Genomic DNA, 21722 nt, shown 5'->3' with positions numbered 1-21722 from the left:
TAGCAATCAGTGAGGACATAATTACAAATAAGGATTAAATTGATTTTGTTTTTGCATAATAGCTAAATTGAATTTAAACTTGATATTTATCCATGTGTTGTGCGGGTTAAAAATATACGCTACAATCCTACAAAAATTAGGGATTATGTAAATAGAATATTTAAACATGTTTTCATTTAAAAACAATATAATATAAAAATTATAATTATATAAGTAGGATATATGTTATAATTTATACATGTTATAAATATGATATGTTTTGTAAGTGCTACGTGAGGTTAAATAATTAAGCATTATCCTGAATCGAAGGAGCACAGCACAAGAAACACATGGGATAGGAGTGAGGAGTCAAAATAACATCTACGGAATTTTTAAATGGAATTTTATAACAAGCAACATGTGTGTCAAGAACTTAATATCACGCATGTATATGTATGTACATCCCATGGCCTGCATAGACCCACCAAGTTCCTTTTAGAACAAAACCTTAAGTCCTGTCATAGTATTATTTGATGTATTATGCAGAAACTTTCCGTTGAAGTTATTTCTGATTTCTTTTGTTATCTCCAAGAGCTTAACTGGTTCTTAAGCATCACCTCATGATCCTACCTAAGGGACACAATATGATAGAACTTTCAAAAATCTTATTAAAAATATATGGAAAAGGGGAGAATAAATTATATTTCTATTATATAAAAAATGAAAATAGATAAATCAATATAATTATTGTAGTCAGTTTTGTAGTGGACCAATTGTTGTAATTCGTTGATCATTAACTTGAATTTTGAAAAAGAAGTTCAAATATATTCTAGCATTAATTAATTTTTTAGTCCTCAAACGGAGGTTTTCAATTTTTGATTTTTAAACTTTTTTTTAAATATTTGGTCCTTAAATAATTTTCTATTATTATAAATAGTTCTTCCCATTAATATTCTATGTTAAATGTTGAACTGTCTACTTAGTTACAAATATCATCATAAATTAGGATAAATTTTTACTCAGTGTCAACAAAAATTAGGTGCGTTTATGGATATTTGAAGCGTTAGGACTCAACAAAAGTTCTTCTCTTTTCATTTTGTATTTAATAACATAATATTTTAATTATTTATCTAAATATAATAAAAGTTATATAACATGTATGTGATATTTAATTGAAAATACTTCATCACTTAACAAAGAATATTAATGTCATAAATTATTTTTAACAACAACAAATATTCTAGGGATCAAATTTTAAAAAAAATAATAATTTAAGAACCAAAAATTCAAAGCACAAGGACTAAAGAGTTAATTAATCATATACTTTATTATTCACAATATTATGATAGACGAAGCGGTAAGACCCGCGTTAGCAACAACTTTTTTTTTTTCCTTACTGTTTAATGATGATACAATTAATTGAGAAGAGAAAACAAATTCGTGCTGTATAATTGTCTTGAAATCAGAAGCTGCATGTATGTGACTTTTACTCAATTATATTGAATATTTGTATGCGCGTACAAATCTAACCTACCCAACTCAAGCAATTCTTTAGTTACTATACAGAATTTGACATGCACCTTTTATTGGAGAACCATCCAAGTGTACTACTGTTCGAAGCTGGTCAAAGTCAAATAGTTTTTAATCGAGATGTTGGAGTTTTGTAATTTTTACAATAATAATTTTAAAAGTAAATTCTAATATAATTTTGTGACTGATTCACAGCATATAGTAACGTAATCAACCTTTTTGCTTTCACATGAAATTTATAGTTGGTACGAGGACAACCGGGGCAAGCACATGAAATTTTGAGGAAATTGGTTTGATTTCGCATACTTTTCTAATTAACATAATGAACCTTTTTGCTTCATTTTGTTGTTTAACTTTGAAGGCTTTTTGATTTGTCCGTGTATACATGAAGATAGAGTTTCGGGTTCAAATTCAATTGTTCCCATTTCTTATCCATTTTCCGAAAGTGATTGCAAGATACGTCAACACTAACACGTTGCATGTCTCACCGCCCAAATTGGGGTCAAATTTGATCCTAATACGTCACAACAAACTTAATCGACGTGTTTTATTTGTTAATTATGTGTTTTCTTTGGAATATAATCACTTCAGCAACACTTGCCAAATTCTTAATGGTTAACACATGGTTGAATTTTAGTCATTCAAGTAACAATATTAATTAACATGCTGATTAAACATCTCGCTGATTCCTTTTAGATTCCCTATCTGATTGATTTCCTTTTATGTAGCATTTAGTCGTGAGGGGTGAGCCACTTATTTTATGTTGATTTTAAACTTGACGGAACCTTTTTTCTTTTTTAAAAATTAAAAATTAATATTGATCCCAAAATGATTTTTCTCTGATTTAGAACTAAGGATCATATAAAATGTATATTTGAAATTTATACACTTTGCTCCATTCGTAAATTAACAACGCATGAATTTGACCTTTAATTTAGCCGTCAAAATTTTGGCCTCTAATTTAGGCTTTCCCACGTTTGATTTGGATTTATGGTAACCAAATAGAAAATTAGGTATAATTGATAGATTGGGTCGACAATTCTACGTTTTCATTTCTTTTTTCCTTTTAATTTTCCACCTATATACTTTAATTTTCCTTTTAAGGGCCAAGGTGTGCGTTGCAATGTTAATATTTTAGTGGTCTGATCAATGATCAATTCTACGTTGCAGTGTTTTTTTTTTTTTTGCAACAAAAAAACATGTAACCAAAAAAATCTCTTTGTTTTTTTTAAAACAATTTTAATCTCTTTAATTAGTTTATGCTTTTTGAATGACTAAAATAAATGGAGACTAACACTAGCTCTACATCAAGTGCATGTATGCACCAAAATGACCACATAGGAAGAAATACAAAAATCAATAGAAAAATTTAATTTAAGATGTTCAATGCATAGGTCCATATCTAGTTTCCAATAATTGCTTAGCAATATGATCAAATTTTGTTTTTACTTCTGCTAGCCCTACTTTCTCCTACATTAATTAGCGGATGGTGACCCGTTAGGCTTGCGTGATCCCACAAGTTAATTTTGAAACTAGAAGATTAGTTATGGGCTAATACGAATATAATTTATGAGTCAAATTAACGACTATAGAAATAATCGCAACTGATCGATGTTCTGTTAGCTAAACATATTTTTGACAAAGACCTATAATATTAAGTATAAATAAACTTATTCACTGTAGCACAAGAATATTGGTATTCATACAACTCTACATTCAATCATCTTTAGAAAACAACTAGTAGTTCCATCTTATTTTATCTGAAAAAAAATATTGGTGGGGCTGTTTAAACTTAGGTTAGGCCACTTATGAGGCCAGTGGCAGAATCAGGAAAAAGTGATAGAGAGGCAAAAATTTAACACATAAATTGACAATGATTTATAGAAAAAATTAATTTTTCTCATAATTAAATTATTTTATCTATCAAATTAAGAGTAATTTAAAATGTAATAAAAAATTAATTTAAAACCTAATAAGTAAATGATAAAGCATATTCGAAAATAATTAACATAGTTGAACCTGTACCAAAAAATTAATGTAATTAAAATCAATTAACGTATAATTGCTAAAAATTATTTATATCATATGAAATAAGTAGTTAATATTTGAAATCAAATTTTATTATTTTATACGCGTGTTGACTAGATAATACTGGAATCTTTGGGGGAAAAAGATACAGATAATAACAAGAACTTCTGGTAGAAATATAAAACTATAAACTGATCATCAAGGTAAAAAAGAACAAATAGTAAAATTCATCGAGGGGGGGTCAATATTAGAATTCATGGGAACGATAGTAAATTTTATTTACTCGGAAGGCGACTGTCCGTACTGCAGTGAACCTAGTTTGGCTCCTGTACAAAAGATTTAATCTTACTCTTAATTAACCGAAATTCAAAGATTTTTCTTCAATTATAACAATTTACAACAGGTAATAAAAAGAATAAACTTTGGAGTTGTGTGGTTAATACGTAAAACATAGAAATTATTCCTAGACACAAGGAGGGCCACACTACTCCAATGTGACACAAACTGTTGGTTGGATTAGGTGGCCAACCGTTTACCACATAATCCCAAAATATCAACTGTACCCGCCAGAATTCAAATCATGTTTTATGATTCATTTATCATATAAAGAATTAAAAGATTGAAATTTTGTTGGCCATAATATAAACAAATTCCCAGCGTATGTATCAGATAATAACTTCTAAGTCTTATCCACTTGATTTCAAAGAGAAATAGACTTCACTTTATTTTCACCCAAAAAAAATGTGTTTGTGATAATCTTCTGATATATAAAGAGACAAACAAACAATGTTAAAATAACTTATTTGGGTCTCTCGTTTTATTTTTTTAGATTCAAGTTAAATTCCACTCAAACTAACAAAGTATTGGTAAAAAGGAAAAAAATATAACAAACTTACGTGAACTAACAGATGCATTTTAAGGGAATAAATTAAATTGTTTTGAACTTATGTGAACAAAACTAAAACAAAAAATAAGATTACTGATCAAAATATTTTAGCCAACAAAGAAAGGGAGAGAAAAGAAGGGAAATTGGAGTCCAATTGCTTTCTGAGCTTGGCTTCATATAAAAATAAAGCCTAGAGGAAGTTGGCCAACGGTTAACTTCCCTCCAAACCTTGTGATTCCCTTCGAATCAAAGCAAAACTTAGCAGTTCGATTCTTGGTCACCCTCTGAGACACAACCTCACCTTCCTGACATATCCTTCACACCAATCTTCCCTTCCTCCTCTTCTATATACACTTCATCATCTCTATCCCCTCTTCATATTTTTTCTATTCTTAACCTTTCTCTACAGTATGTGTTTGCTGAAAGGATCATGTTATTGAAGCTTTTTGTGATATTTGTCTGATTATGTTGCTAGGAGTTAAAGGTGGTGCAGACCCAGAAAAGATCTTCCAATCAAGGTACTAGTTCCATCCATCAACAAAGTTGCCAATTGGGATGCTTCATTTTCAAGGTTCTTTTGATGCAAACCTGTGCTTTTAAGAAATTAATACTGCTGCTGGATTCAATTACTTGATCTTTGATACAAGTCTTTGACAAATTCTCAACACACGGGCAAAAGAGAACATTTCCAATGAATTCTAGGTGCTTCCTTGTTCATCCGCAACAAGAGTATAGCATGGTTCCATTTTCTTCAAATTCTGCCACAGAAGATAGAGTGGCTAGTGCTCGAAACAGGCCTCCACGTGTCACCCCTCCTTCCTTTATGGTTCGGATGGCCATGAGAATATCTAGAGCAAGATGGTTTACCTTTTTGAGAAGAGTTTTTCATTACCAAAATGGATCAAGGTCCAACCTTGGCTCCAACCCTTTCAATTCTAGCACTTGGATGATGCTGGAGTTTATTGCCTTGATTCTCCAAATAACAATTACAACGTTCACTTTGGCCATTTCCAAGAGGGAGAGACCTATTTGGCCGATGAGGATTTGGATTTCTGGATATGATATTGGCTGTGTTCTTAATCTGCTTCTACTTTATGGACGCTACCGTCAAATTTATCTAACTCAAGGAGATTCTCTCAGTCTTTCTGATATGGAACAGCAGAGAAACAATGAAGAAACCAGGTATCCTGTGCGCTTCAACAACTTTATTTCAGTCAATTTTATTATTAGTAATGGGTTATTGTACTCATTGGCTATATTATAGTGTACTAATGGCATGAGTATGCTCTAAAATTGGCTAGAAAAGCTTGATACCATCGTTTTGTTGGTTAAATATAACTGTTATATAAAAATAAATTGTTCTCCTTGAATTGATTATAAATAATATTTGGACAAAACAAGTTGGATTGTTGGAAGATAGGAAAATACCAAGTGTCAAGTAATCATAAAGTTATCGTAATTTTAATTTATTCTCTTAAAAAGAGCTTGGAGGAATCAAATACCCTCACATACCTTTGTCACTGCGATCAGTTCGTGGCATTTACTTTTGAAAGAGTAGAATCTTTTGTTTATTGCATTTTTTTTATCTAGTTGAGGATATAAATCATGTGAAAATTGAAAAGCCTAATATAGAAGTTTTACCAACTTCTTTTTCTATTAAAATGTATTGTAATTTCAAGTTGACGAAAACCATATCCAAGAATTAACAGTACCAAATAGGAACTGAAAAATAAATTGTAAACTCTATTTGTATTATATTGTCTGGAATAACTTCCATAGTCATTGATTCAATCAGAGAAACAAGTTTTTTATTTTTATTTTTAGAGCCATGCAACCTTTTTGTGGTTGAAATTTGAAATTGTAATTTTAATTTGCACTCTATTGTACAGGATGTCACACTTGATGAATAAATGCCGGACTTCACTTGAGCTTTTCTTCGCCATATGGTTTGTGATGGGAAATGTTTGGGTTTTTGACTCACGTTTTGGATCTTTTCATCATGCTCCAAAGCTCCATGTGCTCTGCATCATTCTCCTTGCTTGGAATGCAATGTGCTACTCTTTCCCTTTCCTACTGTTTGTGTTGTTATGCTGCTGTGTGCCACTAATTAGCACCCTCCTCGGCTACAACATGAACATGGCCTCTTCCAATAAAGGAGCTTCTGATGATCAAATTTCACAACTTCCAAGTTGGAGACATAAAGAAGCCGGTGTCAAGTTAGAGCTTGGCAATGGCTCTGAAGGCAGTAAAAAATTGATCAATGAAGACCCAGTAAGTGGTACCATTAGTACATATAGACTACAAATAAATTAAACTTCTCCTATAAATTAAAATGAACTTATGCACTTCATGTGTTTTATGGAGAAATGTATAAAAATAGAGCTCAAGTAATGCAACCCAAAAATCTGACACAAAAATGACAAGTGTGTTGTTTACTAGCCCTTTGACTTGATATACAGCTAGCTAGCCACTTAACAGCTAGTAATGTAGTTGGGCATTTTTACCCTCAATTTGGATGTATGCTTTTAAGTTCCATTCATTTTAAGATTTGACATATTTCAATTTCTATTGAATTGATAGATTTGTTATGTTCTGATCTGCTTACAGGAATGCTGTATCTGCTTAGCCAAGTACAAAGACAAAGAGGAAGTTAGACAATTGCCCTGTTCCCATATGTTCCACCTAAAATGTGTGGATCAATGGCTAAAAATTACATCATGTTGCCCTCTTTGCAAACAAGGATTAGAGAGGTAGAAATAGCAGAAACAACAGTCAAAAGGATTAATCTTATTTGGTCACATGTACTCTTGATATTACCCTCAGTTTTTTCTTCTTCTTTTTCCTTAAATTTTGGTTTAATATACTTTACACGTGTCACTTGAGTGAGTTTGTATATGTACAGAATAGCTCACCAGTGACCAAAACTATAATGTGTGGTTGTAAGGAATGGATCCCATAACCATTCAAATTAGTGATTTTTCTTGTATTGTCATCTAAATACTGCGAGATAAGCATCTGCATCTCTGTAGGGAAAAAATTAAGGCAAGTAATATATTCGTTCCTTAATTCTTAAACAATAAAATGTCCATAATTTAGGGCTTTTTCCCCTAAAAAAGTTACCAAAAAAAATGTCCACTCTTTAGTATAGTCTTTGTACACTTGCTACTTTTCGGCTTTCTACCAGAATATTTTGACTGCCATTGATATAGGCTGTGTTGATATCGAATGAACAGATATGATTTATTTTGCATATCTAATATTAGAATTCACAAAATTGTCAAACCAACGACTAAATAAAACCAAGTATTGGAATTCACTAAATAAAACCAACTACTAAATAAATTTATCCAAGTATTGTTATTCTTGTCCTAAAATAGCCTAAAAATTGTCAAACCAACCCAAAAAAAGCACAATAACATGAAGCAACAAGCAACAAGAAGGCATCATCGCTGTAAAATTAGCTTAAGATTGTCAACGTGACAATAAAGAATCAAAATGGTGAAAAATAAAGAATATCCAAAAGAAGTACAGCGTCACGGAAGCTGTAAAATTATTGCCAATCTGTCAATCATATCAAGGAAAAGACCTATCATAGTCATAGAATATCGTGTCCAACTAGGTTGAGAAGAAAAAACGCCAGCAGAGCATTTTGAGAACTTGTGGCCATAAATTGTTGATTGAAAAAATACCACATATTTGAAACAACAAAGCTGAGATGGTTAACGCCCAAGATTTGTGCTATCTAAGAGCTGAGTTTTTCTGAATCTTCAGAGGAAACATAACATCATATTAGGGACCCTCCCTCTCTACATTGTTGCAGAGAATACAAAGCCTCAAGTGAACCAAGCAATTCATCTGCGGAAGGACATCATATTTTGTACACGCCTTCTCAACTATCTAGGTATAAATTAATCACTTATATATGGCTTCACCCTAAAATCAACATTTACGAAGTATACATACATTATTCCTAGAGGGAAACCAATCAAGCTTCTTGTCATGAAACATGATTTAATGTTATTATCTCATTAGCATTTATGCATGTACCATGTCTTTAATTCGTGATATCTTGCTTCATAAGCAAATCATATAGTGGTGTTATATAGCACACATCCAAACAAAATCATAACACAAGGAAATTAAGATAAGCGCATCACAAGGTAACTAACTCTCTTCTTTGATCTCCATCATATGCATATATGTCCTTAGACACAAGGCATAGGATATATTATTAGCAATTAACACCTTTTTTAAGAATCTAACAAGTGCAGCTGTTATGTAAAGTCCAACCGTGCAATTATCTGTTTTACCTGCTGTTATGGAAAATCATGCAATGTCTTTAGATGATGATTGGCATGTTTATGATTCTGTTTCACCTGCCGTTATGGCAGACGTAAGCTCGACTGTGTTCCCTTGTGGTTTTTAATCTAGTTTCTTGGGGCTGATTGCCCCAGTCATTCATCAAAAAAAAAAAAAGTGTAAAGTCCAACCATGCAATTATCTTGTTAAATTGTTTAGTAGTTGATTTGCTCAAATGTTAGAGCATTTTGATGGTTAATTCTTAATTGAATATGCATGGTCAGGAAAGGGATGGAGGGAAATATGGAGAAAAAGTCCCCTTGCATGAATGTAATAAAGCTGGATGGTAAAGAAATAAAAATGCCTGGCTTGAATATGGATGATATCAATAAGCAGTCAAATATGGTTGTGTCTGTGTCAACAACACCTCAAGCTGCATCTGCATTGAAGAAGTCTTCGAGTGAAAGGAGGAGTTGTCTATGCTCACCCACCACACATGTTGGATCCTTCAGGTGCCGGCACCACCGTTCAGGAATGAGCCATGCTAGCTCTGTTGGCTCCAATCTCTCTGCAATGAGCTCCAACGACTCACTCCAATCTCAATACTAGCCTTGCCTGGCTTCTGTGCTTGAATATGTTGTGAATACTGCAAAGTTTCAATGGAAAGAACTCTCATGTTAACTAAATTACTTGTAATGAAATAAGTTTTTTAATAACAAAAATATTATTTTAATTAATTTTTTTTGTGGGATAAGCTTTTACTTGATTTATCTCTTCTACTTAACAAGTTGGATATACGGAGACCATGGCATAGCCTTGTCTAGAATTATTGGGGCCTAAGAAAAAATTCTTAAAAAAGAGTTTAATAATTAAGTATTAACTATATCAATTTATTTTATATATGTTAATTATTAAATTTTATGAATTTTATAAATAATGAGAATAAAAATATTGTGCCATCTTTTTTTTTATCATTCAGCATAATAATATAGTCAACAAAACTAGCAGAATCTACATCTTCCAAGAGAAGCATTTGAACATCAGAAAGTGCTGCAAAGCTAAAATATGTTGAGACGAAGACGCTTCACGTTCAGCTAAAACATCAGCATATATATTATAGGTGCATACGGATTACTACCTGTTTTTTTTTTTTGCCGAATTGACGGATTATAACTTTGTTTCAAAGCAAAATAAATATTTATAAAATAAAATTATTCCTATTAAAAAGCAAAAATGTTGTGAGAATGAATTATGACAAGGAGTAATGCTATTTTTCAAAAACGAAAATATTCTGACATTGTTTAAATTTTAATATAAAAAAGAAAGTGACAAAATATATATAAAGGTGCTTACATATTTAACATAATGGTGCACTTATCTGTCTATTAATTTCTTTTATCTTTTAAATGAGTTTGAGAGAACAAATAGTAAGTTTAAAAAATAATTAAAGGGTAAAGTAATTAAAAATGTAAAATTATATGGAAAAAATTATATTTAAACCTTAAATTTATTTTAAAAAATCATTAACGTTAATTAGGAATGACATTTTTAAACTCAGCATTGTGTCATTAGACCCATCCTCTTATCCCCACCTCAAAGTGATTAATTCCACTAAAGTAAAAACATTTTCATTCCCGAACTGAAACTTCCGCAATCAGCATACACGATTATACGAAGAAAGCACAAATTCATTGGCCAGGGAGCGGACACAAATTTACCATAAAGAAACTACTACATACGGCACCTAACTAGCCAACGTTCCAAAATTTCGAAAATTCAAAAAACATAAAACATAGTAAAAAGACTGTTTCTCCAATCATTGTTTCTAAAAACGTAACAGGCAATTAAGTCAGATTTAATCAACTTCTTCCATCTTGCTACCCTCAGCATCTGCATCAGCGTCCTCAAGAGGAGGCATGTCAGCATCTGCTTCACCAGCATCTTCATCAATGCTCAGTCCAAGCTTCAGCATCCTGTGAATCCTGTTACCGAAAGTGTTGGGATCATCAAGGCTGAACCCAGAAGTTAGAAGAGCAGTCTCAAAGAGCAAGAGCACGAGATCCTTCACAGACTTGTCATTCTTATCAGCATCTGCTCGCTTCCTCAGCTCCTCCATGATGGGGTTCTCAGGGTTAATCTCCATCGTCTTCTTGCTTGACATGTATCCAGCCATGCTGCTGTCCCTCAATGCCTGTGCTTTCATAATCCTTTCCATGTTGGCTGTCCACCCATATTCACCTGTCACCAGACAGCAAGGAGAATCCACAACACGATCAGACACCACAACTTTCTCCACCTTGTCACCCAACACATCCTTGATCACATGGCAAAGACCCTCAAATTTATCCTTTAGTTCTTCCTTCTTTTTCTTCTCGTCTTCGCTCTCATCAAGTTTTAGGCCTTCCTTGGTAGCAGAGACCAACTTCTTTCCCTCAAATTCCTTAAGCTGGCCAACAGCATACTCATCAATAGCATCAACCATGTAGAGAACCTCGTATCCCTTCTTCTTAAGCTTTTCAAGGAAGGGGGAATTCTCGACAGCTTTCTTGCTTTCACCAGTAATGTAGTAGATGTCATTCTGTCCTTCCTTCATCCTGGTAACATAGTCCTTGAGGCTGGTCATCTCATCACCACTCTTAGTGGAGTGATACCTGAGCAATTCAGCTAGCTTTGTCTTGTTCTGAGAATCCTCATGAATACCAAGTTTCAGGTTCTTAGAGAAGGCTTCATAAAACTTGTTATAGTCTTCCTTGTTTTCAGCAATTTCAAAGAACATCTCAATGCACTTCTTGACCAAGTTCTTCCTGATGACTTTCAGGATCTTGTTCTGCTGCAGCATTTCTCTAGAAATGTTGAGAGGAAGATCCTCAGAATCCACAATACCCTTAACAAAGCTAAGATATTCAGGCATCAACTCCTCACAGTTGTCCATGATGAAGACACGGCGGACATACAGTTTGATGTTGTTAGGCTTCTTCCTGGTGTCAAAGAGATCAAAAGGTGCCCTCTTGGGGATAAAGAGGACAGCCTTAAACTCCAGCTGACCCTCAACAGAAAAGTGCTTAACAGCCAAATGCTCTTCCCAATCATTGGTAAGACTCTTGTAGAAAGCAGCATATTCTTCTTTCGTAATCTCTTCAGGTTTCCTCATCCAAATAGGCTTCTGCTTGTTCACCAATGACCACTCGTGAGATACCTCCTTAATGGTCTTCTTTTTCTTCTCCTCCTTCTCCTTATCTTCATCCACATCTTCAACTTTACCCTCCTCATCCTTCTTCTCTTCCTCATCCTCATCATCAGAAATCTCCTTTTCAGTAGTCTTCTCAATCCAGAGAGAAATTGGATAGCTAATGAATTCAGAATGCTTCTTTATCAAATCCTTCAGACGGCGTTCCTCAAGATACTCAAGTTGATCTTCCTTAAGAAACAAAGTTATCTTTGTTCCCCTACCAAGGTTCTCACCAGATGTATCTCTTGTCACAGTAAATGAGCCACCGGCATGGGACTCCCAGACATACTGTTCATCATCATTGTGCTTTGTGGTAACAATAACCTTATCAGCTACAAGATAAGCCGAGTAGAAACCAACACCGAACTGCCCAATCATGCTCACGTCAGCACCAGCAGCCAGGGCTTCCATGAATTCCTTGGTCCCAGACCTTGCAATAGTACCGAGGTTATTCACCAAATCTGGAACATCAAACGCACAAGCATTAGAGAAAACAGACTAACTAACAAGCACAGTTGGCGATAATCTCACAAAGACTAACAAAATATTTAATCTTACCAGCCTTAGTCATGCCAATACCACTGTCAATGATAGACAATGTGTTGTTGGTCTTGTCAGGAATAATGTGAATGAACAACTCTGGCTGAGCATCAAGCTTGCTCTTGTCTGTAAGACTCTCAAATCGAATCTTGTCCAAAGCCTACATTGTTGTAAAGGTAATAACATATGTCAGCAATCAGATATAATGCCCAAAGAATAGAATAAGAGAAAACCTAAATAAAGCATAATTCAGAACAAATGCAAACGACCCACTCCCTTCCCAAATAGAAGAACCTATTAACAACATCAGTTTTGCCTCAATCAAGAGGCAATGGTTGCAGTTAAAAAAACGGCACAGTACCACGTAATTCTCACAAAACAGAGACAACAGGAACAGGGACAAAAATTAAGTAGCTGAAAATCATTAAATTTCAATTATGCTATTTATAATAATAAAGAGAATAATCAGCATTGCTTAACAATGGAAAAAGCACAATATCATAGCACGAACCCTAACAAATTTAAAAAAAAAAAACACATCAATTGTTGTACTATGAAGACAGCAACAGGTAAACGCACGCAAGAGAAATCACGAAAAATAAAAGGGAGAAAAAGACATGTCCAACAAACCCGACATGTGTTTGAGCAATAAACATGAAAATAAAAGGGAGAAAAAGACATGTCCAACAAACCCGACATGTGTTTGAGCAATAAACATGAAAATAAAGAACGACCGCAGTAAAGGACGTAATCAACAAAAGGAAATAGAAAAGGCTAACAAGGATCGATAAAAATCTTACGTCAGAGGCATTGCTGATGAGCTCACGAAGAAAGATCTCCTTGTTGCTGTAGAAGGTGTTGATTATTAGACTGAGGAGCTGGTTGATCTCGGCCTGAAAAGCGAACGTCTCAGTCTCCGAAGCCATTTCTATTCAGATTCGGAAAAAGAGGGAAGGTAGAGAGTTGCAGCGAAGAAGCCAAAACAGAACGAAAAGGAAGGAACGCTTAGAGAAAAATGGAAGAAAGTGGCGAGTTATATAGCAAGTGTTGGCTAGGGTTTTTATGTCTTCTAGATCCTTCTACGCTCCAACTAATCATCTTGCATCACCGTTTCGCCGTGGACCTGGTTTAGTTCGTTTTCAGCCATTTGATTGATTACAAATTATTCATATCATATAATTGAAATCAATATATATCAAATGATCTTGATGAAATTTAATAAATCTGTTTACAGAAGAAGATTAAATATATCTAGATCTAATAATTACGTATTTAGTAATCCTAATTCATGCAATTCTCACCAAGGATCACAATAATAATAAAAAAAAACAGTTTGTTGTCCTTACAATAACCTATGTCTATAAATAAGAAAAAGAAGATAGTGTGAACAAGATATGATATAAAGATGGTTTAAATTAGGTAAGATATAAAATAAGAGTTAGGATCTCGATATGTTTTTGGTTCTTCTAAATTTGTGTTCTGTTAATCTTGGTTCATATAAATTTTATTTATTTATTTTTAGCTTATGTGAGTTTGTACTTTTCTAATTTAGGTTATGTAAGTTTTTTTTTTTGTCTTTTTTTTGTAAGTTTTTTTTTTTTAATTTTGGTTAATGTAAGTACACAATTAAGGAGACTAAAAATGAATATTGAATCCCAATCAACATGTTTAAGGAACAAATAACATTGGACCTTTTTTATACTTTTCATTTTAAACTGATCTAATTTCACTTTGTGTTTTATGATCATTTAAAATTTGATTATGAATGAAATTAATTTAAATTAGCATTAAAATTTAATGTAATTTTCTTATCCAACAAAAAAATTACCTATAGAAATTGAAACTCGATTTGTATCCATAATCAATTATTCATATGAGATTAAATATGTGAAGGATTATCTAAAATAACATTAGTTGATATTTCAACATGGTTTTAGATAATTCAACATAAAATCAAACACACACTTATAAAAGCGTTGGATTTTAGTTAAGTTTATATAAATGTTTCAATGTTTGGTATATGTCGGAAAATTATTTATGAACTCATAATGGATTTTTAGTTAAAGCATGTGTTAGGTAGGTTTACATTAGATGAAAAAAATTATATCAATTTTTACTATTACTTAAAATTTTAAATAAAAACATTTAATCATAAATAAAACACTTCATTTTAATAAAAAATAAACCAAAATTAATTTTACAAGATCAATTTGATTGTAATTACCCTAAAGGTATTGAATGAAATATAAAAGTAAGAATTATACACACTCATATCAACACCTTATATTATAAAAAATTTGTGTATTTTTTCTATTTATTTCATTTTATCATCATGCCATATCACTTATTTATTTTACACTTTTTTCTCATTCTTTCCCAACTAATATGGAGTACTCCATGTAACATTACAATAAATTGTTACATGTGTTTTTTGGAGATCATTAATATTTACACTTATCTTTTTTTGTCTTTTGACTCTATGATTCAATGATATCTTTTCATATTATCAAAGCTTAGGTTAAATTTGGCATGGAATAAATGAAAAATACATGCAATTTACTTTGGACTAAAAGTTCACCCTTTTTCCTTATCAAACTTAAAAACAATGAATAGTAATATATATATATATATATATATATATATATTACTTAAAATAATTAAAAAGAATCCTATTAATTAGTTTAGAAAACTATTATAAATTTAAATAAATTAAGAATTTGTGTGTAAGGTAAAAAAAATTGGAATTTTAAGTATTAAAATGTGGTTAAATAATCATTTAGGATTTATTTTATTGTGTAGATAATTAAATGCTAGAGTGTTAGATTTAACTAAGTATTTTGGTTAGTTCAATTAGATTGTGAGAGTGAAGGACGAGGGAAGTTGCTTGGGGCACCCAACAACTCGAGTGAAAGGGCGAAAATGCCCTTCACCCTTTCATATAAATTCAACACAGTGACTCGTCTGTATGAGTCACTGTTCCTGCAACGTTTTCGCTTCTCCTTCCTCCTCCAGGTTTGTCTTCTTCGTCCTTCGTCCTTCTTCTCACTTGTTTTTTGTTCTTCTTCCTTTTTTGTAGGACCTCTATTGCTTCGTTGCTACTGCTTCTTCTTGGTTGGTGGTTCTTCTTCATCGTTGTTGCATCTTCTTTGTTTCTGCCTCCTTCGAGGTAAGTGTTTAGGTTTCCATTTGAATTTCTACAGTTGTTGATGATGCATTTTGTTGGTTGTTGTTGATGTTTATTGTGTTTTGCCTCTTCCGTATGTTGCTTGTTGGTGCTTCTTCTTCTACGTTGTTGCATCTTCTTCTTCGTTTCTGTCTTGTTCTTGATTGATGATGTATTTTGTATGTGAAAAATACATACGGATTGACAATCCGTATGAACCATACGAATCAGCAATCTGTGTGTGATTTTAAAAAAAAATGATTTTTTCTGTTTCTGATAACCCATACGGATTGGCAATCCGTATGGGTTTTTTTAAAAAAAATTGTGAAAACCCTTACGGATTGGTTTTTTTTTTAAAAAAAATTGATTTTTATTAGAAAAAAATAAGGAAAAACGAAAAATATTTATATGTTAATCATTTTATAAATTGTTTATTATTGATTTTTTTTAGTTTGTGATTAATTTGTTGATTATTGATTTATGTATCATTAATTTGTTTATTATTGATTTTATGAATGATTTATTTATTATTCAGTTTATCTAAGAAATGTTAGTAGGATTATATTATAATATTATTTTGTCAAATATATTTCAGAATGTCACGCTCTTGTGCGTCGTCATCACGTTGGACTAGTCTCAATGAGAAATTGGAACAGCTTCTTGCGAATGTGCCTAGTAAGAATTAACATATAGTTACTTGAATGTTAATTCTGTTTTGTGCTTGAATGTCTGTTAATTGCATGAATGTTAATCATGTCAAAATTAAAAATGGAAGAGCACGGGGAATGGAGGGAATTGGCAAACATGATGCAGAATTTCGCAGCTTCACTATAGGCTTTTTTCCAGACCATTTATGCCAGGGACCAGGTCATGTTCATTTTGATTTAATTAGCATTTGATTTTTTTGTTATTTCGTGTAACTAACCAACTTTATTTTGTGATATAACATGTAGATTTTCGGTGAAGTTGGTAAGGTATATGTTGTCAAGTAGAAGGACATACTGGACGGTGTATGACATTTGGTTGACAAAGACGAAAATTATTATAATGTTGTGTACAATAAAGATTTGGACCAACCAGCCATTGTAGCAGGGTGGACAACACTACGAGATTTTTACCAGCTGATCGGAGATCATCTTGTATCCTTACATCATTATGATAAGAGTGCATTTTTTCTTACCATATTCAAGACCAGTTGTCTGCCCAGATCATTCCCAAAATGACACTCTTTATACCATCAAGTGTCAGGTCTTGTCACCTTTTAGGTTTATCTCACTGAGCAGAAAGTTACCTATAACAGTCTGGTAAGTAACTTCCTAATTTAGTTGTCAGCATTTTTTTATTTTTCAAGTTTTAAATTTCATTACATAAATTGTTGACAAAACACTATTCTTAATATCAGTACGTTCTAAGCAGCATGTATTATTTTCTTAAAGACAAAGGCTGGACTCATTTGCACTTGGAGAACGTTGCAGAATGTCAGTTTGTGTTCAATCATTGGAGGAAGACACTTAAAATTGGAGTTGGATGAAAACATTTCTGCAAAATCTTGTCCTTGAAAGCTGACATGGAAATTGTTTTTGAATTTATTGATCTCACCCTTAATCGTGTGCTTTATTGGCTATGTTTATAAATATTTTAGGATTTCGAATATTTTAATTACTATGAACATTTTAATTATTATGAACAATTTATTTATATAATAGTTGTCTTATAATAATTGTTTTATCATGTGTTGATTCTAAATTTGTTGCAACTTATATATAATAGTTTTTTGTAATGTCTAATATTATCCCATTATTTTTGAAAAACTTTGGTCATGTTTTTGAAATAAATTATTTTTAATTAATGACTAAATTAAATTTTATCATTGCTAAATTTAACCAATTAGTAAATTGAAATTAATAACTAAATTTAAGCAATAACTGAATTAAAATTAATCATTAAAATTTTAGTTATTTTTATTAAAAAAAATTGTAATCCGTATAAAAAAAAGGTCGATATCGGTATAAAAAAAAGTTGACGTACGTACGAATTGACAATCCATGGCCATACGGATTGACAATCCGTACGTACGTCAACTATTTTTAGCACTCCTCTCATTTTCCAAACACAAAAACCGACCAAAAAATCACCGTATACTCTTAAAAAATTCACGTACACCACCAGAGACCGAATACGCTTCCAAACCGCCCTTAACAAAAGCAACTTACACTAAGTTACGAAAAATTTGCGAAAAAAAATGACACTGCAGAAATTAAAAAATGTAACTGCTATTTGTAACCGAAAATATCATAAGGGTATTTTCGCTAATTGGAAAGTTGCTGGGTGCCCCGGCAAAAATGCTGGGTGCCCCAAGTAACTCCCAAGGATGAGTCGTTGAAGCCCAAATAAGTGTGTTTCCCTTTTGGGTTTTTCTTCCTGCACCCAACACAAATTCTTCTATACCCAACATAATTATTAAAATTCCATCCTTATTCCTATTTGTTTCTTCTTATTTGGCTCATTGTTTTTTTTTTCATACACCATTCTCTGTTTTGGTTGAGCTCTTCCTTCGTTGTTGTGGTTAGTTTAGTCGAGATGCTCGTGGTGGTTTGTTCGTAGTTCGTGGTGGGTGTTGCGGCAAAATGGTGGAGGAGGTAAGTGTTTTTCGTCAGCAACTTGAAGTTGGATCTATGTGAATCTGTAATATATATATATGGATTGACAATTCATATGAAACTTACTGATTAACAATTCGTAAGTTTAATACAGATTAACAATATGTATGATTCATATGAATTAACAATCCGTAAGTTTCATATGGATTGACAATTCATAAATTTCATACAAATTGTCAATCCATATGGTCATACGGATTCTCATTTTGCATGTTTGGAGTAAACAGGTTCCAAAAATAAAAATTTACCATTGATGACACAACATTGCTCATGGTGGCGGAGAGAACAAGACTCGTGGAGGAGGAGAACAAACTCGCTGGAGGAGAAGAGACACGAGGAGGAAGCATGGAGGAGGAGGAGAGGCACAACGGCAAGAGGCAAAAATGTTGGGTGGGTGCACGGTAGCTGGTGTATATCAGCTTTTAAGTGAAGGACGAAAATGGAATTGCACAATTAATGCTGGGTGTAGAAGAAAAGTTAAAGGTGCAGGAAGAATATCCCTTCCCCTTTCACTTTGATTTGGGCCGAAAGCACCTAAGGGCGAATCTGTCAACAAAAACATAACAAAAAAAAATACTTCTCACTCTCCTAAGTCTCATCAGTCGTAAGTCCTAACCCAACTACTTGCGCGAAGAGGATGCGTGAGATTTCAAGGAGTAATTATATAACAGTATTACGATACATTTGTTCAGAAACTAAAATAATGACAGTTTATTCTTGAAACCTACAATGGGCTTTATTTATTTATTTATTATTGAAACTACAATAGGCTTTTGAACTGGCTGATCCGCTGGAATGAGATGTCTGACCTACCTTACAGTGGTAGAATCAATTTTAGGTACGTTCTTGAATAATTTTTGGTGAATTTTATGGTGTCATACAAGATATAAGAATTTTTTCTTTTTTTTTTCGAATGCAGATTACACTTTAGATTTTTGAGTCATTTTTATAGATCTTACAATCAATCTCATTTAAATATATTTTATCAATCAATTGAAAATAGATATATTATAAAATATTTTTTGAAATGGGAGCAATTTTTGAGGAGGAATCCAACTTCTAAACTGAACGTGTATAATAGTAGATATGGTGAAGAGAGATTCTTGAACAATCCCATAAAGATGTTCTTCCGTCCAAACAAATGAATTGTCAGCTGAAGCTTGGAACCGACCCATGAACATGAACATTGCTGATTATCTAACTCTTCCTATGATCTCAATGTTTGTTGCCACCTAGATCGATCTGCGCAACAAATTCATTCGTGTTGCATGGATATAGGAACACAACTCAAGTCCATTGGTACAGCTTCGGGTACAATGGTTCCACAAAATTGACAAGACAAAGATACGTGCATGAGAAGATGTATTTCATGTAAAAAAAATAAAAACATATAATGACGAAGTATAAAATCACAATCACAATATATATACAATTTTCATAATGTTATATGTAACTATGTATATACCTTTTAAATGCTGGTACCGTGGTACGGAATAGTGCCTAGTACAGGTACAAGTATTGAGGAGTACCATGACAAATAGTAGTATTCATGCATCGTACTTTCTAATCGCAAGTTAACACTTTCTTCTTTTCTAGCCAACATTATCTATCCAATTGATGGGCTACGGAAATCTGTTGCTTAATTTCTTCCGGTTGCTTCGTAGCTCCTTCCCTTCTCCAAAATGGAATGTAAAATAGCTTTGGCTTTTTTTTATTAGATTTAAGTGAATGATTCATGCATGTCAGAGATAAAAGAGAAGATCTATGAGGGTTGATACAAAAAATACTAAACGGTTGAGATTTTGGTTAAAAACATATATATATATATATATATATATATATATATATATATATATATATATATATATATATATATATATATATATATATATATATATATATATATATATATATATGTGGTTATGTGGACCTTAACCAATCTGAACAATTAATGGACGATGTAACTATTTAAGTCCTATATTTTTTTTTCTTCTTAAAGTGAAATACTTGTTTCAAAGGGGAAATTGTAGTATAGCGGAGATCATTACATTGTCTATAATTTCCACTAATCTTCGTGTAATATGTAGCCGAATTTTATTAATTAATTATTTTCATGATGTGCTATGTAATTTATATATATATATATATATATATATCAATCAAAATTATAGACACATAATGGTTCCAAAAACTCTAGTTATTTTTAGTTTTATAGGGATTGAAATATGTAGGTCCAAGACCAAAACTTTTGGCACGTAATGGTCCCACTTTTGTTTGATAACACATTACCTATAGGTTAAATTATTCTGGTTCGTGGTTTATAATTAATTAATAATGCATGACTTTGTTTTATTTTTGGAATCGCATACGAATCTTTGAACAATTTAGCGAGACGACGCTCTTAATTATGTTTCAGTGGACGCCATCACAATATTGATTCTACCTAACTACTGTTATCTCAAAAATGACTTGTAGCTATCTTGATGATGGGAAGGAGGCCACTTTGTAATGATGACTGGAAACAGAGAATAGAACTAGTTTATCGATCATAGGCCATGATGAAAGTATATATAAGATAATTAATGAGAGCAAGATGATCCGATCAAGCTAAATTTTTAACTGTAAAGATACATTGCAACCCTTGAAAATGATCCTTTTTCTACTAAAATAAAATATGAAAACTTGTTTTGCAAGCTAATTTACCATTGGATGGTAAGTGCAGTTTAATTGTGAACTCTAACGAAGAGATGATCTTAAAATCAATGAGTTTCCACAAAAAATATTATAGTACGTAATAGATAAGATATTTACTCCTTAACTGGGCGTACAATTTTATAGATATTTACTCATGCTTACGTAATATATTTACTGTACAATATAACTAGAATTTGAAAAAAAAAGATATTTTTTAATATAAAATATGTAATTTTACTCAATTGGTATAGATAAAATAGAAATAAGAAAGGAGTTGTTTTTTCCAATGTGAGGTTTATAGAAAATTTCTCTCCTCAGTATAAGGAGAGATTTCTTTACGTAAGATCCACAAAATAATAGTCAGGTCATTTCTCATTTTACATGCTCCATCCCTTTTTTTTTTTAACCTAAGGATATAAATGTTATGATCTTTTTTATGCTCGATAAAAGTGTTATGATCTAAATAAGTTAAAAGATTTTTTTTTAATTTATCCTTTATCATTTCTATTTATCCAAACAAATTATTATTTTATTTTACTTTTTTTTGTATTTTTTAGCGTTCAAACAAAGTTATGACAATAAAAATGTCCTGCTCAGACTAATCCTGATGACTTTGACATGCAGCAGGAGGATTTTTTTTACAAAAATAATCGTTTGTTTTTTCAAATAAAAAATATTATTTTTCAAAATAAATAAATTCAAGCACAGTAATAT

General features: G+C 32.1%; 3 protein-coding genes across 3 annotated transcripts; 2 read left to right on the top strand and 1 right to left on the bottom strand.

Annotated features, from left to right (window-relative positions):
* Nucleotides 1–4524: 4524 nt before the first annotated feature.
* LOC100813670 (E3 ubiquitin-protein ligase At4g11680) lies at nucleotides 4525–9459 on the top strand. The gene is made up of 4 exons (XM_014767258.3): nucleotides 4525–5605; nucleotides 6313–6694; nucleotides 7031–8324; nucleotides 9007–9459. The coding sequence occupies exons 1-3, from the start codon at nucleotides 5115–5117 to the stop codon at nucleotides 7175–7177; spliced, it is 1020 nt and encodes a 339-aa protein (XP_014622744.1). The 5' UTR covers nucleotides 4525–5114; the 3' UTR covers nucleotides 7178–8324; nucleotides 9007–9459.
* LOC100809020 (uncharacterized) lies at nucleotides 9026–9331 on the top strand. The gene has a single exon (XM_014766640.1). The coding sequence runs from the start codon at nucleotides 9026–9028 to the stop codon at nucleotides 9329–9331; it is 306 nt and encodes a 101-aa protein (XP_014622126.1).
* A 933-nt stretch (nucleotides 9460–10392) lies between the features above and the next one.
* LOC100807416 (heat shock cognate protein 80) lies at nucleotides 10393–13869 on the bottom strand. The gene is made up of 3 exons (XM_003544546.5): nucleotides 13292–13869; nucleotides 12510–12651; nucleotides 10393–12412 (listed from the first exon to the last, which is right to left on the bottom strand). The coding sequence occupies exons 1-3, from the start codon at nucleotides 13415–13417 to the stop codon at nucleotides 10578–10580; spliced, it is 2103 nt and encodes a 700-aa protein (XP_003544594.1). The 5' UTR covers nucleotides 13418–13869; the 3' UTR covers nucleotides 10393–10577.
* Between the last annotated feature and the right edge of the window lie 7853 nt (nucleotides 13870–21722).

This window comes from Glycine max, chromosome 14, assembly GCF_000004515.6.
Source record: "Glycine max cultivar Williams 82 chromosome 14, Glycine_max_v4.0, whole genome shotgun sequence".
In the NCBI taxonomy this organism is placed as follows: domain Eukaryota; kingdom Viridiplantae; phylum Streptophyta; class Magnoliopsida; order Fabales; family Fabaceae; genus Glycine; species Glycine max.
The sequence above is the reverse complement of the archived record's forward strand: the minus strand, read 5'-3'. Positions and strand labels throughout refer to the sequence as shown.

Excerpts from the sequence above, each read along its gene's own strand:
- LOC100809020 (XM_014766640.1), top strand. The coding sequence starts at position 9,026 with ATGGAGAAAAAGTCCCCTTGCATGAATGTAATAAAGCTGGATGGTAAA.
- LOC100813670 (XM_014767258.3), top strand. The coding sequence starts at position 5,115 with ATGAATTCTAGGTGCTTCCTTGTTCATCCGCAACAAGAGTATAGCATG. Across the intron at positions 5,606-6,312 it reads AGAAACAATGAAGAAACCAG|GATGTCACACTTGATGAATA; the intron begins GTATCCTGTGCG and ends TCTATTGTACAG. Across the intron at positions 6,695-7,030 it reads AATTGATCAATGAAGACCCA|GAATGCTGTATCTGCTTAGC; the intron begins GTAAGTGGTACC and ends ATCTGCTTACAG.
- LOC100807416 (XM_003544546.5), bottom strand. The coding sequence starts at position 13,417 with ATGGCTTCGGAGACTGAGACGTTCGCTTTTCAGGCCGAGATCAACCAG. Across the intron at positions 12,652-13,291 it reads TCATCAGCAATGCCTCTGAC|GCTTTGGACAAGATTCGATT; the intron begins GTAAGATTTTTA and ends ACAACAATGTAG. Across the intron at positions 12,413-12,509 it reads TATTGGCATGACTAAGGCTG|ATTTGGTGAATAACCTCGGT; the intron begins GTAAGATTAAAT and ends TTGATGTTCCAG.